Source organism: Pogoniulus pusillus, chromosome 8 (assembly GCF_015220805.1).
Source record: "Pogoniulus pusillus isolate bPogPus1 chromosome 8, bPogPus1.pri, whole genome shotgun sequence".
Lineage (NCBI taxonomy): Eukaryota > Metazoa > Chordata > Aves > Piciformes > Lybiidae > Pogoniulus > Pogoniulus pusillus.
The window spans coordinates 21358793-21377656 of NC_087271.1; the positions used below are offsets into that span (position 1 = coordinate 21358793).

The following is an 18864-nucleotide window of genomic DNA, read 5'->3' on the forward strand; positions in this document are numbered from 1 at the left end:
GAAGTGGTTCTCCACGGAGGGAATCAGTGAAGAGACTTCTGAAAGGAGGAATGTGAGTAGGAAAGTAGAGAGTAACATTAAGAATAGGGAAGATTAAAAATGTTTGATTAGGAAAGCCAGGAAAAATTCAGAATAAGGAAGAAATCCTTGATGAGCACAACCGCAAATGTTCTATCCTCCTGCTTTTCCATCCCAGAACAGCCGATCAGCCAAATTCTGCACACACGGAGCTGCGTGTTACCCACGGATAGTCATATTGGCTAAAAAGGGGCCTGCTGAGGAGGGAATAGTATTAAAAGTAACTACTTGAACCCAGAAGTGTATACCTAACACAAAAAGATGTATTTAAACCTCCAAATATGTCTGAAACCATAAACCCAAGTCATCTTATAGCGCTGTATCTAAAAATAAGCATAATTTAGCATGTAAGATAAAGCATGGCCCTGCCTCACAAGACCTGGTGAGATGAGGCTTGGATATGATAGGGAAAATGTGAAATCTTATTTCTGTAGTGTATAAATGAAATGGACAGTCTAAACCCTGCCTCTAAAAATCTTGGCACACTTCAAGGGAAAGATGCCAGTTTAGCAATATAAAAGCACTTAGCAAGTTTCCCCAGTGCTGAACTTCATTTCTATAGCCAGTGTGTGTCTGCTTGTTGAATAATGCCATAGGGTACAATGTAGTTCTGACTATATTTAAAAATATTATTCCATGAAATTCACCAGGAAAATGCTGAGGCAAAATCTTAGTCTCATTTGTGTCTTTGGAAGGAAGTGATAGTGGCTGCAAATGGGTAAAGATAGCTTTTAATCACAAAGAAGATGAAGGCTTGGCCCATATTTGAGGAGAGGGGGATGCTGAGAGCAGCAGCCAGTGTCCAGGTGGAACTCTGGAGACTCTTTAAAATTAGAAGTGCTTGAACAAGAGCAGCAAATGAAAAGAAATCTATAGAGGTGGGGGCAGAGACACTATCAGAAAAGTGAAATAATAACCAAACAGGAAATAATTAAAAGGCTGTCAGGGGATTTAACCAGAATACTCATCTACAAGAAGACAAAGAGTGAATTTGAATAATGAAGATCATGTTCTTATTTTCATGTAGCTTGCTGGTATGTATTTTAATTTGTGAGCATGATTGTCTTTTCAAACTAATACTGAACTGTTAAGAAGCTTATTATATTTAAATACTTCAGCCAACAGAAGTAGATTTTCAAACTTCTCTTAGTATAGTTCCTGGAGAGTTTACCAGCTATTAATTTATCACCATCATTAAGATGCATTCTTTTCCATATGTTCTTGGTAGGTAACCTTGGACGAGTGGACCACATCACAGAGTTTGAGTATGACCTGTTCATTAGACCGGATACCTGTAACCCACGCTTCCGAGTTTGGTTCAACTTCACTGTTGAAAATGTGAAAGAAGCACAGGTAAGTGATACTGAGTTAGATATTACGATAGCTTTAAAAACAGATTGGTTTAGGATATGTTTTCTTAAACAAAGAAGATGACCTCCAGCTCTTGTAAGTAAAAATTTACTGTAAAACATATTTCTTATTCTTTTAATTTTTATAAGTAGAAGTATCTGCATGGCTGGATGCCACCATGTTATTCAGTTATCCCAGACAGGGCGTAATTACAAAGCCAGTATGTCATTTCCCATCTAGCAGGAGTTGGATTAGTAGTGGCTGCTGTATATTTGTGTTAATGCATACAAACAAAATATATGTGTTAGCATACAAAAAAGAAGTCAATGATAGCTGTTCAAATATTATCACTCAAGCTTTCATTTAATACCTGTAGAACAGTGAGGTAGTGTTGCAAAGAGGCATTACTCTAGTGACTTGTAGTAGAGAAGACGTGTCAGCCAGTGTGTCCCTTGTGAAAAAGGAGATTTAAATGTGAAGCAACTTGATAGGCAACTGTTTAATCTACTTTTAAATAATGTTTCTTTGCAGTGAATGGGCCCCATGAGAAAGAAACTTCCTCGTTCTATTTTTTCATTTATCTTAAACTAAACAAACAAACAAATAAACAAAAGATTATGTACTAACTTGCATATTGAAAAGCAAAAAAAGGATGTAATTCCACTTTTCATGCATATCTTGCATTTTATTCTGGTGTTCTGTCTTAGTTTATCATAATCAGACTATCATTTTCACTTAATGGAAGGAAAACATCATTTAGAGAAACTGCAGAAGCTTTATATTTATATTCCTACGAGACTAATATCTTAATATCCACCACTATGCCATTCCTATTACAACTAGAAATCATGAAATTGTTTATCTATCTTCCTGGAGCCTGATACTTTATCAGACAGACCCTTTCCCTTGCCGTGCCTTACTCAACTGTGATCAAATTATATAGTCATGAGATGAATGTGAATCTGTCTCAAGGAGGCAAAGAGATCTGGTGGAAAGATACAATATATATCTAGTGCTTACAGGATATTTGTTTTCATGGTTGTCTACATGAAAGAAAATGGCTTCACTATTAAGTTTGACTTGTGAGGTCTGTTTTTATAATGTGTGTTCCTATAATCTTTTTTTCATCTCTCCAATTTCCGTTAGAATGAGACCTGCATGAACGTAATCTGGTCTGGAGCCTTTTTTAGGTCTTTGTACTAGCGGACATGGGCAGTATTAGTCATTGCAGCTCAGCTATATTAAATGAGTGTTAGAAATTGCTACATCAAACATACTACATAATCTGGTTTGTGAGTTTTGATTATTTGCTTTTATGTTTTGTTAGAAAATAATAACAACAATGAAACCCATAGCATTCAGTATTGCTTAAAAATGCTGCAGTAATAAACAAGTAATATGATTGCTTTATGAGTGAAAGTAGGCATTTTAATATCTCTATATCATGGAATCATCCAGGTTGGAAGAGATCTCCAAGATCATCCAGCCCTATTCAATCAACTAGAGCATGGCACTAAGTGCCTCATCCAGTCTTTTCTTGAACACCTCCAGGGATGGCGACTCCACCACCTCCCTAGGCAGCCCATTCCAATAGCAAATCACTCTCTCTGTGAAGAACTTCCTCCTAACACCCAGCCTATACCTCCTCCAGCACAACTTGAGACTATTCCCTGTATAATATTATATTGATTTTTGATGTTTCAAATAGGTGATGTGGGAGCAAGGCAGATCTATGTGTCTATAGATCCTAGATCTGGCTTCAGACATTTAGATGATGACTCAAAAGGAGCAGCTGTTTTAGTAGTTTTAAATATTGTCAGTATTAAATTCCCTTCTTGTTATTTCTCTTCAAATTCTTAAAAAAAACCACAAAAAAACCCCTTAGATTTAAAAATACGTTGAAGATTTTCTTCTTATTATAGGAATATGTTTAGTTTCACACTAAAGCTTTTACTCACAGGGATATTTATTTTGAGAGTAATATGAGATAATAAAACACCTCCTTTCATTATCTGTCTTAGAAAGCATCCATTCTGGTTTTGTCTTGTTGCATCAGACCAGTCACTGGCACCCTGCAGTGGACAAACAGCCACAGTGTTAAAAAACAGCCTCACAAATACTAGGAGCATGTAATTGTATTATGTGCATTTCTGATTTTGGTTTCAGTTCCATTACTGAGTAGTAGTGCATATTTAATGTATATTTAGTGCAGTATTTTGTGTTATTAATTTAGTGATAAACTAAAAGAAATACCTATCAGAAACTTCTGTCAGTCTCATTGTACATTATTGTTCTGTAGGAAACAGGTTTTTGACATTCCAATTTTAATTTTCTTAATCTGTGGAGCTTCCACTTCCTATGTCTCAAAACTATTCTACAGACTCAGCTCACTTACAGTGTTGCTTGATTTTTTTGCCTAAAGCTTTCCTTTATTTAATCCCCTTATTCCCAGTTGCAATTCTGCTTAGTAATAGCTCCACTTGGAACAAATAAATCCTCATCATCCCTGGCTAACATTTATGTTTCTGTAAGTTATAACGTTCCTCCTCATTCGTGTCTCAGCCTAGCTATCATGTCTGGTTCTTTCAAGCCTATATCAAATAGAGCGCTTTTAAGCGTTGAAGTATTTTTTCACTTTGGGGCCTTTGGATTTTCATCATAAATGAATTTTTCTGGCCCTTCTATAGTTAGACCAGTTTCAGAGGGAAACAAAATTTATATGATCAGACTTTCTACTTGTTAGCCTAGGATTTTTGTGTGGCTGCTGATCTTTCTCACAGATTCACAGGCTGCATCTACAACTCAAAGGTCATCTTGTCCAACTACCCTGCAGTGAGCAGGGACACCTGCAACTAGATCAGACTGCCCAAGACCACATCAAGTCTGATCTTGAAATGTCTCCATGGATGGGGCCTTAACCACATTCCTGGGCAATACATTCCAGTATTACCATTCTCATTGTAAAGAACCTCATGTAACCTGGATTTACCATGCCCTAGTTTAAAATTATTGCCCCTCTGCTATCACTACAGGCCCCTCTCAACAGTCATTCCCCAGCCCTCCTATGGATCCCATTCAGATACTGAAATGTAGCTATAAGGTCTCCCCAGAGCCTTCTCTTCTCCAGGCTGAACAGCCCCAATTTTTTCACCCTGTTCTCGTAGGAGAGCTGCCTCTGTCCTCTGATCATCATTGTGGCCATCCTCTGGGAGTCCCATAGCTAGACACAATACTCCAGGTAAGATTCTCACCAGAACAGAATAGGGCAGAGGAGTGTGTCAGAATCACCTTCTCACCCAATAGCTTCCTAGCTCTTGGCCAGTTTCAACACCAGTGGACAGGAATCCCTGTAACTTTCCTGTAAAGCAGGCCTCTAGATGGGCAACAGACTTCATTTGTCTTCTCACTGGCAGAAAGGCTCTACCAGAGAATCTACAGATGACATGCATAGGAGGAAGTGCTCACTGGATTTTGTATTTTTAAGATACAAGATATATTTTTAAGATACAATCCAACCATGAAATCCAGATCTATAGCACTTAGTTTTGCTTCTTGCAGAGCTTCATTTTTACTACTATTATTCCTCTTCCAATTCCTTCAACATTTCCTTTATAGCGTGGAACTAAAATTTAACGGACAGTTCTGAGTACACTAAAATCCCAATTTACAGAGAAGGGACTCCAGTCCCTTTGCTCTCAGTGTAAACAGCTGAAAATTGCTGCAGCCTTTTGTTGCTGTATCACTATGGAAACTCATGCCTAATTTGTTGTTCACTGTCCTACCTAAGTCTTTTTCAGAATGATTGCTTCCTCCCTCCTGTTACATATGTCTTAGGTTACTGTTGTGCTTCACTAATAAGGGCAGGTAATAGAGCTAAGTTTGGAAGCATAGCAGTGAGAGCTCTAGTCTTTTCAGGATTATTTTTAGAATTTTATTATAAACTACACTTTTTCCCCCCCTGTTGTTGCTGTTCACTTCCCTATGTTACAGTAGAACCAGTAGATTTTTTTTTTAATTTTGAAGGTGGGAGTCTAGCTTTTTCCTCCTTATGACTTGCAATTGTACACCAGACATTTTATGTTGTCAGTTTTGTTTGTTTGTTTTATCAAGGAAAAAACCCCAAAAGAAATAGCAAATTAGTTCTATTTATGAAAAAAAAAAAAATCATCATGTAAGATACCTGTGAGACATAAAATTGGTCTCCTTGGGTTTCTGACTTACAATTTGGGTAAGATCTGAGCTGTGGGGTTTTGGTTGTTTTTTTTTTTTTTGTAATTTCTTTAGTGAATTCAATTAGTACCAATACTGGGAAAAAAAAAATCCCAAAACAAAACCAAAAAGAAACTGATATGTTATCTGTAAGGACTGCAATCATGCAGTGATTACACTTAAAATAACCATGAAAGGGAGAATGAAGGAAATAGGATTTGCTGTGGAACACATGGTCTCATGGGCAAAGCCTCCAATTTCTCTAATTATATACGTGTCACAGGCTTCTGTCTATTTCTGGATAATGCTCTTTATTGGGCAGGGTTTGTTTCCTATTAGCTTCTGCCATGATCCTTTAGAACACCAGCTACAATTTTGCTGAATTCCTGCTCTCTGGAACCGGAAATTGGATGAACAAATGTCATCTCCAAATTGCATTTCAACTATTTTAAATAGGCAATGTTTCAGGTGCATGATTGCTTCTGAGCTGGAAGGTTGCTCTCTTCTCTCAGGTGGCCAGCGCCAGAACGAGAGGACACAGCCTCAGGCTGTGCCAGGGGAAATTTCGGCTCGAGGTGAGGAGAAAGTTCTTCACTGAGAGTCATTGGACACTGGAATGGGCTGCCTGGGGAGGTGGTGGAGTCGCCGTCCCTGGGGCTGTTCCAGGCAGGATTGGACATGGCACTTGGTGCCATGGTCTAGCCTTGAGCTCTGTGGTAAAGGGTTGGATTTGACAATCTATGAGGTCTCTTCCAACCTGGATGATACTGTGATACTGTCTTTAAAGATGTTAGTAGAAACAGTGATTCATTTGAGATCTGGGAGGGTAAAAACATGTGTGTGTTGTTGGACTTCATCTCAAAGGTCATTTCCAACCTCAGCAGTTGTATAAATTGTAAAACTATGTGAATGTACCAACATTGGAGGATTTTACAGGTGAAAAGAATGATCATTTCTCTTGGGGCCCATAGCCAGAAACACCACTCAAGTACTTGAGACTTGCTGTTCCAGATATTGTATGCACACTACAAAAAGATTCTCTCTGTCTTGAAAAATACACTTTTGAGGAATTTGAGAAGAGTTAAGATTTGAAAACAAGATGATGATAGGATTAAAAATACCTGAGGATTTTAATTACTCTAACAAGCGGCAACCATATTGTACCAATAAGTAACGCACATCTAGGCCATGTGATGTATTCCCAATGAGAATGTACCCTGAACAATTCTGCTGTCTGATGAATCACGGTCAGAAATGGTATTTTCACTGAGATTAAAAAAAGAATTTCCAACAGAAGGGGTTTCCTAATAGTGCCAAATTTTGTTCTGTAAGTGTTGATAAACACATTTGGAGTTCTTGATCACAAAGGTACTGACAAAATATACCAAGAAGGATAGAGAGGAATAACGAATATTTGGCAGCTAGGATGTGAGCATTATTTACAGTTAGTAAATCAACCCAGATTGAGGTTAAAATTGAAGAACCAAATGTTATTTACTTCTGTTACTTCAGCTGCAGTTGGACTGAGGCTAGAATTTTGACTCCAGATTTTGGAGAGATGTGGGTTTGTTGTGTTTTGAGTTTTTTTTTGGTCAGGGAGGGAGGGTGTTTGGTTTTTTTTTTTGTGTGTGGAACAAGAAAGAGGATATCCTGTCCTTCATAAATTTAAACAACATAAGACAGATCATATCATAGCTGAACATTATTATAGATGCATGAAGTTCTCATTATAGAGGTGATTTTTTTCTTTTTTGTTTGTCCTACACTGTTTTGTAAAATAAAAAAGGCTGTAGGATCTCTTTTCTCTTCAATTGATTAGATTTTCAGGAGGTATTTGTTATTGAGATTGGATTTTATAGGTTGTTCAGGCCTTGTATTACTGTCCTAAAACAACCCAATGATTCCTTAGCTGTCAACTACATTGCAATGATACAGCTGTGACTGTTTAAAGATAGGAATGGTCTGTCTATAGGGAGAGATAATGTCTTTTATTATACCAACTGATATATTTTGGAGAAGCAAGGGGAAAGAAAAGAAAAACTGTTAGTATTTGAGGTACTCAGCTTCTTTTTCTAGCCTTAGAACACATCTTGTGCAGCTAACTCCTTCGGAAGCTGCCTCCAAAGTAAGATTGAGTAAGAATGGCTTCACAGCAGTGTGAGCTTGGAAGCAGGCTAGTTTTTACTTTCACTCTGCTGTGATGTAGTGATTTGAGTTCCGGTTTCTCATTTTAGAACATATTTTCTTTCTGTGCATTATAGGCTATATTGCATTTACCTACATGTGAAAAATGCACATATAAAAGTGGATGTGTAACCCATCTAACATTGGTATTTGCTGTAGTGTGTTTCATTATATATGCTAAATTAGGCATAAGTCATTTACTGTTGAATAGCTTACATTAATAATTTATTTATCCTTTTCCGGTCAGCTCCTGCAACCTCTTTAAATAGTTCTTTATAATAATTTACAAGGAGAATCACTGGATTATTTGAATTGTACCTGTTTAAGGAGCCCGCACCTGTTACCCATCTTTATGTGCTGCTCTTATTTTACCCTGCTAGAAAGATACCTCTGCCTCTTCTTATATTTTGATATTTTATTAATCTTTTTCTCATGTAGCCAAAACCTAATCTCTTTCATCTACTAGCTTTGTTCTGTCATGCGTATTTATTTTGTTTCTTCTGATACTTGAAAATCATCTTATTGTAAGAGATTAACGGTAAAGGTTGCTGATATTATAAGAATCAACCAGGTTGGAAGAGAGCTCCAAGATCATCCAGTCCAACCTAGCACCCAGCCCTAGCCAGTCAACTAGACCATGGCATTAAGTGCCTCATCCAGTCTTTTCTTGAACACCTCCAGGGATAGTGACTCTGCTACCTCCCTGGGCAGCCCATTCCAATGGCAAATCACATTTAAGGAATACGGATTTGGAAATAGGAAATTTGGAAGTTTAGAACAAATAGGCATGTAGAACTAATAAGGAATCTCAACAAAGCCATCATCTTACACATCACTGTATACTACAGCATTGCATTGTGTGTACTGCACTGGTCAGGTTCCTTCAAGCTCTCTTTTGAGTATATATGTATTTTATATATGCATACGTGCATACATATATATCTTTCTGCCTTGAAAACATGAGAGGCTGAGTTGCATTCATTTGGTAATATCTTCTAAGTAGCTGCACTTATTAGAGGGTAAGTGGACTATTTTTTCCCTATGTGTACTATTGAACTTGGGGAAAAAAAAAAAACCAGAAAAAAGAATGGCGGAGCTGACTTCATGATACCAGTTTTGTAAAACTTTATGGCACCATAGCATATGGTAGTGTGGATCCATTACTTTTTATAAGGGAAGTTCTTACATTATCTGAAGTGTGTATTCAAACCCATAATGGATTATATCAAAGGAGCGTTTGAACTTTCTAGAAGTAGCTTGACCAATTGCTGTATGGCAAAGTGCTACAATTTTAAGTTGTGAATGCAGCAAGTTTTATGATATGTATAGTGACTGAAGTAATTATTTATTTACTGAGGAAGCCATATGAAATGTTAATTAAATAAGAAACAAAGTGATGACATTTAAAATAGATTGTGTGATCATCTCAACATTTAAAAAAAGGAAAATCAATTGAACATACTGCAGTTTTGAAGAAAAATAATTTTGCCATTTTGGAAATTTGTGCCTATATTGGTCATGTGTAAAATTAGATTTGTAAATGATGATTCTTCCAAGTTGGAATCCTTTCAAGTACATGTAATTTTATTTTGGATCAATAATTCAGTTGTGCTTGGAATAGCTTGCGAGATGCATGTAAAGCTTTGGTAAGTGCAATATAGTGTGCATCTCCATGAAATTATGCAATGCTGTCATGACAGGTACCATCCTTTAAAAAGAAACGAATACAGAGAGGTTAGTAAACATAGACAATGTTCAGCATTACTATAACAACTGCTGTCCCGATGAAATTTCCTCTCATGGCAAGACAGTGTTAAATTCATAAACTTTTTCTGTTCCAGGTGTCTCTAAGAACATTTTAGATGTCAGTGCTTGGTAATTACTGCATACATACTCTATGTTTCAGATTTAATGTAGTGGCTTTTGCTTACAGGAAACTAATGGCCAGGTGTGTTTAATTTCCTATTATGGTGGCATCTGTCACTCAAAATGTCAAAAATACATTATAAATGCCATAAACAAAATCAGCACTATGATGATTTTGATGTGATGTGACATGCCTACTTTTCTTTCCATTTAAAAACTTTTTCATTTATGATTAAGTACCCACTTTTTTAGTTGCAGTGTTAATTGTCTTCCATGCAAATTTGGTTTCATTTTAATGTTATTACTGAAAAGTTTTTACATCAGAATGCAGAAGCATAGAACTAAAGTAGAACTCGGAGAAATGAAGATGAACTGTTTGAACTTTTCTTGCTTTTAGATTATTTTTTCCTTTGTCATGCAGAATATTTTGTATTTGAACCATGGCAGATTGAGGTACTGTGCAGAAACTATTGGAACCTGTAGATAAAAATTGAGTTGAATTATGCATAGGTTAATGCATGCTGCTGGGAAGAGGAGCCATTTGCTCTTTAAATGACAGGGCATAAAGAGAGAAGCTAGAAGTGAGGAATTGTAGACAGGTGTGTTTTCAATTGTCACTAAGGAAGTCTAAGAACAAAATAGTGTTGATATTATCTAAGAAGTAATTAGTTTGGAATTAGTTGGGAAAGAGCAGTGAAGAAACCAGTGTTCTGTCTGGTGGTTGTGGTTGAGGGTACTAAGCATATGGCTGCAGTAACCCCTATTCTACTATTAACTGTTGGCAGTGGAAGTAGGCAGCTGGATCTTGTAACAAACTTCCTTCATCAATGTTGTATGCTGCTTGTGAGTTTAACATAGAAATCCAATATGGATCCAGTATTGGGTCGTGGTACACAGAATGTCTTTACATACTTGATGCTTTACAGTAAGTGAAAGATAAGGAGGTGAAAACATGAATTTTGATGGCAAAAATGTGAAATAGAATATTGGAAGTTTAATAGAGAAAATAAACTCCTGAAAGATAATGTTGTGCTATATTATAGGCAATAAGGGCCTTGCATTTTTGCTTCTGTGGAATCTCAGGATTCAGCACATGGTTCAGCAAGATTCTTGGACACCCAAATGTAACTCAGGACTTGTGACTTGAAACCATATTGTGCTTTGATCATCCAAGAGAATCATGAATAACTCTTGACTGAACTAAGTTGCCTCCCACCTGTTCATAGAGAAGCTTTAAACGTTTTTGAAAGGCAAATGAAGCTATTTCCCAGGGGGGAGAGGGGGGAAAGAACAATGGCCCATCAAATTCAATTATGTAAAAAAGGTTGTTGTTTTTTTTTTTTTACCTTTTTTCCCCCCAAATTATTTTACAATTAGGATCTGAAAATGGCTTATAATAGGATGAGATAACATATCTGCCATGGATTTCAGAGGGAGCAAAACTCCTACAATGGTAAATGCTCAAAAAAAAAAAAAATCTCAAGTAAATATTTCACTCTATTACTATACTACTTAAAAATATATGCATAGTTTCTAGAACTCTGGAAGTATCCAGCATTAAGCTATGCATTTTCATTTTTTTAAGGGAGCAGAGAAAAATAAAAAGCCATGGTTTGTAGCTCTTTTTTTTTTTTCCTGTCAAACTGGGAGATTCTTCTGCACTGTATAGATGATCCAATATATATGCTGTAATGTATAGTATGTGTAGGGATACATATACAGATAGTGCATACAGGTTGTGAAATACACTGTATAGGGTTAACACTCCTGGGGGAGTGACCCTGAACCTGACCCTAGGGGTCTTGGCCCCTCCTCAGGGGTGGGCCACACTCCAGGTGATGGTTAGCCCACTCCCCCCACTTCCTGCGGTATAAAAGAGGAGCACTTCCTGCTCCTCGCTCTCTCTCTCTTGCTCTTTTTCTCCTTTTACCTGCGTTCATGATCGCACACACACTGATACTGCATACCAGCCACGAGGCAGAGACACCATCACACTACTCGGGTTGTATCCATCCCTGTTTTGTATTTTGCTGTTTTCCCTTCCTTATCCTTTGTAAACTCCCCTACCTCCAATCCCTTTTTCTAAGTTATTGTTAAACTTTTCCTTTTTAACTTCCAAATCGAGTGAGATTGATTTATTGGGGTGTCCCTACCTTTTATCTCTCTCCCTGTCTTTTGGGGAAAGGAGGGGGAGGAGGGGAGGGCACTCTATAAACTCTATAAATTCTATAAATTGTCATTGGGTCTACCAAATTTATAAGAGTCTCTGGGAACTTGCATTTGAACCCAAGACATACACTGTAAAATGAGTGAACATTTTTTATTGCTTTGAAAAATTAAGAAAAAACCTACTGGGTTTATATAATGACCCTGAAAATGCAGCTGCTGTATTGTTTGTACTTTGTACAATGAACTGTGTACAGTTATGACTGAGTACAGTTACACTTATTTAGGATCTGGCCTGTAAACCTTAGATAGGTAATGTCTGCTGTTACACCACTGCTCATGATGGTTCTGTCATTTAAAAAAAAATAATTGTGAATTGAGAAGCTCTGTGGAAGCTTCTAATTTTCACAGTAGCACTAGTATGATGAACTGGAGCTCATTACAGTAAACTGATGGCAGCTGTTAATACTATTACAGGCAGAGACTTTTTATTTAAGGCAAACATTAGGCAGTAACTGGTAGATTTCTGACACAGTATTATATAAAGCTTCCTGTTAGGAAGAAAAGCAAAGAGAAATGGATTTGAACCCATTAGTATCAGAATTATGTGTCAAAAAGCTAGAGCAGAGTTCAATTTATTTCTGCAATAAAGTGTAAGCTGGAGATTGACTTGACAATTATTTTACCTTACATTGCTCTGGTTGTTCTGAGATGACTATTCCAACATCAAATCATCTTGTTTGGACATCTTTTACTGAGCAACATTCTAGTCTAAATATGCATTATGTTATGTAGGAGCTAAAACTCAGAAGGTTTTTCAAGTAGAAATGAGGGTTTTATTACTGTTTTTACTAAAGAATGTATATACAGTGGAACATATTCAGTATAGATTTAAAACAACTACATGTATTTCTGCTATATCTGATGTGTGTTGTTGAACAGGATTTACTTTGTCACTGAAAGGATAATCTTTCTAGAGATTTTGATTTCCTGGTAGAAGCAATGTATATAATCTGCCTCAAAATATTTGTCTCCTCTAAGCCAGTCACTGAACAGGGTTGTTGCTCCTGTTTATCAGTCTTCTTTAATAGTTTTCTAAGATAAGTGACCAATTAGACAACTGCTTCCTTATTATAATTTTCAACTTAAAAAGTATTTTCGTCAATACATTTGTCCATTTCATATATATCACCTCCAACCAAAGCTCATAAATTCAGAACCTTAAGTTTATACTTTGCAATGACTTTTATTAGAATGGCAAATATAATAGTATTTTTCTTGTCTTGAAATGATGATACTTTATATAAGCATTCTGCAATTTTCTAGTCATGTAGCATAAGTTCTTTGATGAGTGTTGCATTCAATGTCCTCATGTTACCCCCTGATAACTCACATGAAGCTTCACATAAAACTTTTACTAAATTTCTTAGAAGTCATATATTACACTGGGGTGAGGATTATCCTAGGAGATTTCTATATGCCTTAGCATACTTTAATGCAAGACTATTGTCATACTCAAGGTGATGCAACAACATAAAACAATGCTTGTGTTGCATCCTGTGGTATGCTTGTGTTCTGATCTTCTGTGAACTCTGTGGGCAAAACTAATCCCAGTATCAGAGGACTACAGAGTATTATGGGATTCATGGTTGGATATGCTTGCCCCTGGAAGTTTGACATTGATGCTGAGTACCTTCAGTGTTAGATTTAGAATCGGCTCTGTAGCCAGATAAACATAATATCCTCCCTGGCAGGCATGTGGAATGGCAATTCCATGGGTGTGGAATAGCCAGGATGAGACTACAATAACTATCCCCTGTGGGTTGTTTCTTCTCTATGGCTACAGAAGGAGCAAAGACATTTCTTTGAGACTGAGGTTAATACAGTTGTTTGACTTGTTTAATTGTTATTTTGATCTATTTATTGGAGTGACTTAAAGCCTGCTCATTCTAGAAATCCACATATTAGAGACTGTGTGTATGCTTGAAAAAAAAATTTGGTCAGGAAATTCTAATGCATAAATACAAATGAACATTCTAAATGTAAATGTTTGTATAGATTATTATTCAGAGACACATATTGATTTCTGTTGTCACTTTTCAGTGAGACTTAGTGTAGATCACCAGGAAATCCTTTCTAAGCACATGCTGAAAAGAAACATAAAATATGATTTCCTTGACAGTCAGTGAGAAGAGACAGAGTCAGTGTTAACGAATTAACTGTGTTTACTCCATCTTCAGCAGTGGTAGAGTCTTTCAGCTTGCAGAAAACTTAACTTGGATTCTTGTAGTATGGGTTCATATCGTGCTTGATGTGCTAAAATATATTTTCAAATTCATAGCTGAGCAAAAAGTGAAGGTTTGTGTTTCCTGATTTTTTTTTTCTCTGCAGATCTAAATGTAGAGTTGTGGCACTCTCAACATAGTGGAAAGTACTGAATAATTTTGCAGCTTAGACTATTCCATAATGCAAGTCCTATGAATCTCATGGTAAACTGTGTGCGATGGCCAAGTTTAATCCTAAAGCATTCACAGCTTTCTAATGATCCTGAAATTCATAAGTTGTGGAGTGCTATAGTGGGTTTGATAATTATGGATTATACTAACTCTACACTTCAGTTGTTAAATACAAATACAAATAAGATACTTTTCCTTTGTTTTGTTTTGTTTGTTTTCCATCTTTGCTATTTAGAAGGTAAAAAATACATTTTGACATTTTAGTCAGACCGGAGGGTAACTTATGAAGAGGTGTTTTTTTTTCCACAAAGTGTATCGTTTTACACCTAGCTAAGAAAATATCAAAATTGTGAAGAATAAGAGATTAGTTGGAAAGAACTTTACTGAATATGAGTGCCTGACAAAGCAGGTTTTTTCCCCCCAGTTATCAGAAGTTCTAGTTAAATCCATTTGAATTAAAGAAAGCAACCCCATGTAGCTGTGAACATTTTGATTAATACTTTCATCTCTCAGTTCTGTTAGTCACAGTCACTTGTGTTCAGCCTGCAAGAAACTCACAGAATTTTATGTATGAAGTACTCTGAATAATATAGTCATTCTTATGTGAAAGTAAGAGCTAAATGTTTGTGACACTCTAATGTAACAGCAATATTCCATGTTTAAAAGAAGCCAACTGTACTATACTAGAAAGGAATATTCATCTTCATAGGTCAGTTGTATTTTTAACTGGAACTGATCATGTGAGTGGAAATTAAAGTGGTTATTTTAAAGATTACATAATCTTTTTATGTCTTGCAAGCAATGTTGCACTGTTAGATATCAGTTTTGAACTACTTGCTATAGATGAGTGATAACAGACATCAAGTTCATATCAGAATTTGTAACAAATCATATTCAATAGCTGCAAAATCTGAATAACTCTTGCTTTCTTGGCAGTGTGGTATTGTTAACCTACATTAATTTGTTTTGTAAATGGTTTAAAGATTATTAATGTCATGTCATTTGTAAAGTACTGTCAAGAAATGTTTGGTTTAACAAATGTGAATATATAGGAGGTAACACCACAACTTTGTGGTACATTACGGTACTTCAATAAGATTTACATCATAATTTCTATCCCCTGGTTTCCTTGCTCTGTAGATGATCATAAGCATGCAAATTTGGAAGCAAAGCTTAGCTTCTCTTCTTTGATCATTTTCTGTGGTTAGTAGTAAAGTTGCAAATATTAAAACTATACATCTATGCATGTGTTGTTTCTCAAACCATTTTTGAGCATTTGAAATTAAGATTATTTTTTTGTGCGTGCGATCTCTATGTGATGTACTTCAAGGAAACAAACCGGAAAGACTTTGGGAAAAAAGACAATCTTGTGGTAAAACTGGCTTTATAAAAAGCCAAGCAAGCAGAGGCATTTTAACGTAATTTTCTCCTGAGTTAAACAATCTTAATTTTATCACTTTGCCAAACTGTATTCCTTTGCATGAAGTGTGCGCCGGAGATACTTTGAAATTTGCATTTTCATTAGATTTAGCATGCAGCACCTAATGCCATAAATTTGTTTTTGAAACTCTTTAATTCCCCTGAGTGTTCCAACATAGTGAATACTATTTGCTTTGTATTATGTTGGCAGCAAATCTGCAGTGAAAATGCTGTCAATATATATTCATAGCTAACATTGTTAACTAAAAGCAATATTGTTTTTCTATTGTAAGCTGTCACAAATGTTTGGCACCCTGTTGTGTAAGCCAAAAAAATGTCAAAGAAAGGAATGGATATTTTTGAAGAAAAGTGCAGTGATAGTGTCAAGCTTTCTGTATTAAAATACATTCCTGTTTGCACAGAACTTCACAATTTACAAAATTGCGTTTTGTGGAATATTGTGAGGACACGCAGCTGGTTACAGATATTACATGAAACGATAGGAGCATAGTAAATGATACAGCCATTTCACTTTCCAATGTAATGCTTATCAGGTTGTAAAATGCATTGTAATAAATGCAAAGGTTATTGTATTAAAAGATGTGCTGTATATGCAGAAAAGGAATGAAAAATATTCTGCATTTTGGCCTGGTTTTGAAGATGAAGTATGTAATTTACAAGTGCAAAGTTTTTAACATTCCTAGGGACTATTCTTATGTTTATGTGAGTCACACTGATTTTTTTTTTTTTTTTTTAATTTTCCCAATTATTCATTCTTTTTTTAGGAAAATCTTTTATCTTTGTATCTGCATGCTATTATAAGAATGTCTCGGAACAAAATATTTCAGAGAACTTGTATGGGGAGGAATATGTGTAAGAATAAAAAAGAAAAAAAACTGTCTACCACACAAATAATCATGTTGGTGCTAATAAATCATAATTTCCTCTAAGTTAAAGTAAGACAAATGGCAATAGTGTGTGCTACTCTGGCAAATATGTTAAGGCAGAGAACTTATGACCTAAGTCATGTAAATAGAAACTTCCAGGTTTCAGGCACAACAAAGTTCCCTTGTCAAAACTTACCTTAACGCAAGTATCACTACTGTGTTCAGGTGATAGTAATGGAGAACACTGTGAAAAATGGACGCTTCAGCCTTCTATATGGCTCTCACTGACATATCAGAGCTTCACAAAGATAGATTTTGTGGTACTGTTGTCTGTCTAGGGTAATATTTTTCCACATTCACTTCATAGAAATTAATCTTTTTACTCTAAGTGAAAGACTGAAAACCCCAGCAATGTTGTCATTCATGAATCCTTGTGTCAGTCTTCACAAAACTGCTGTTTTCTGAACTCACTACATCAGGATGTCTTAAACTTAGAAAATGTTTTCTGGAAAACATTACTTTGAACACTCAATATGTTAAAGTCCAAAAGAAGAAACTGAAATATTCTAATATATTGTTCAAATATAATGAATGGTAAATGTGGTTGACCACTACACTTATCCAGCAATTGATTGGTCACACAAGCTCCTGTATGTTATCTTCCATCATAGTGGTATATATCCCAAATACATACTGCCTGAGCACATCACACATGTGATGTCCATAGTAGTTTAGTTCCTTGCTGCTCATTTCCCTCCTCAACTTCGTAATAATCTTCTCTGCTTTTTGCACTGCTATATGCTCTGCTAGAGCAATACAGGTGGTACAAGTGCTTTTGTAGGGTTCCTGTTTTGGCTTCATTTTCAAATATTTTCTGGGAAGTGAAAAATTTTCATTGAGTTTCCATTTGCTTTAGCATGTTTTCGACACTTTTATCACTATGGAGTGGTGAATGTATGCCCTTACATTCCCTTTCACCAATCTCTGTACATTCCCTCAGCTACTTTCAAATAAGATTGCATAAAACTTCAATCGTTCCTGCAGTGATAATGGAGCAATATGTGTCAGTGGCATAATTCTAGTATATGCTGCAAATATCTCAGCATTATGAAGCATTTCAAAGTAAATATCTTTGACATTGTTTTCCTTATCTGCAGTAAATAAAGTAGAATAGAGATGTTGTTTCTGTTTTGATCCCAGCCCTCAGGAGCCAAGTTCTTATGTCCATTCTGAGAAGACAGGGCAGTCACCATTCATAAATGCACTACTTCTCTTCTGTGGTCCTCCAAGGAGAAGAGCTGTCACTGATTACTTGTTCTCACAGAAACTGCGAATGTAATAGATGCCTTAACCCAAGTTATGTGAGGTACAAGTGACAGAAATATTGAAGAATAAAGGCACATACTGATGGCTTAGATCTACAGATTGTCATTTGGATATGTGCAAAACACTTGAAATGCTCTTCTACTGAAAAATACAACATTTGTTATTTGCTGTATATGGAAGATCTTCCTACTTCCTGTGTTTTGTTTCTACACGGTGTCCTAGATGTGCCTTTTACTGCCTTCACATATGAAAGTAATTTTGGATGAAATCCAGAAACATTTGAAGGCCAGACTGATCTATCCTGTAAGATTGCCACTGATCAGTAGAGCAGTGTAGATGACAATGTCAAGAAGCAAGGTTCACCTGCAACACGAGCAAGGAAGACAAAAGATGACTCCACATCCCAAACTAGGTGCAGACATTTCTTTTCACATATCATATCCTATATAGCTTTAGCCAGGCAGTAAATTTTTCCTGATTTTACCAGTAATATCCAAACTACTTTTTTTGCCTTTTAGTCATGGAATTGTAGAACACCTTAAGTTGGAAGGGACCTTACAGATTATCTACTCCAGCCTCCCTGCCATGAGTTGAGATGCCTAATGGCTTCTGAAGGTCTCCTCCAACCTGGCCTTGAATACCCTCAAGGAGGATGCATCCACAACCTCCCTGGGCAACCTATTCCAGAGTCTTATCATCCTCATGCTGAAGAACTTGTGCTTAATATCCAGTCTAAACCTATTCTCACTCAGCCTCAAACCATTCCTCCTTGTCCTATTTCTAGGCACCACCTTAATGAAAAGTTCCTCTCCAATCTTTCTATAGGTAACTTTAAGCTATTAGAAGGATTCTACGATTTTTCCCTCCTGCCTTTTAGTCCCTATGTTCTTCCCTAATTGTAATACATTTTGTTTCGAGAAAAG

At 36.3% G+C, this 18864-nt stretch overlaps 1 protein-coding gene across 15 annotated transcripts in view; it reads left to right on the plus strand.

The window, feature by feature from the left end:
• The window catches only part of BEND5 (BEN domain containing 5), a 1203882-nt gene that overhangs the window by 50828 nt on the left and 1134190 nt on the right, over positions 1-18864 (plus strand). For all 15 annotated transcript variants that reach the window (XR_010303081.1, XM_064147552.1, XM_064147553.1 and 12 more), the window contains one exon: positions 1307-1431. Coding sequence is in view for 13 of the 15 variants with exons in the window: in XM_064147552.1 (XP_064003622.1) it covers positions 1307-1431 (125 nt within the window). In the remaining 2 variants the exon portion in view is untranslated. The remainder of the gene's footprint in view (positions 1-1306; positions 1432-18864) is intronic.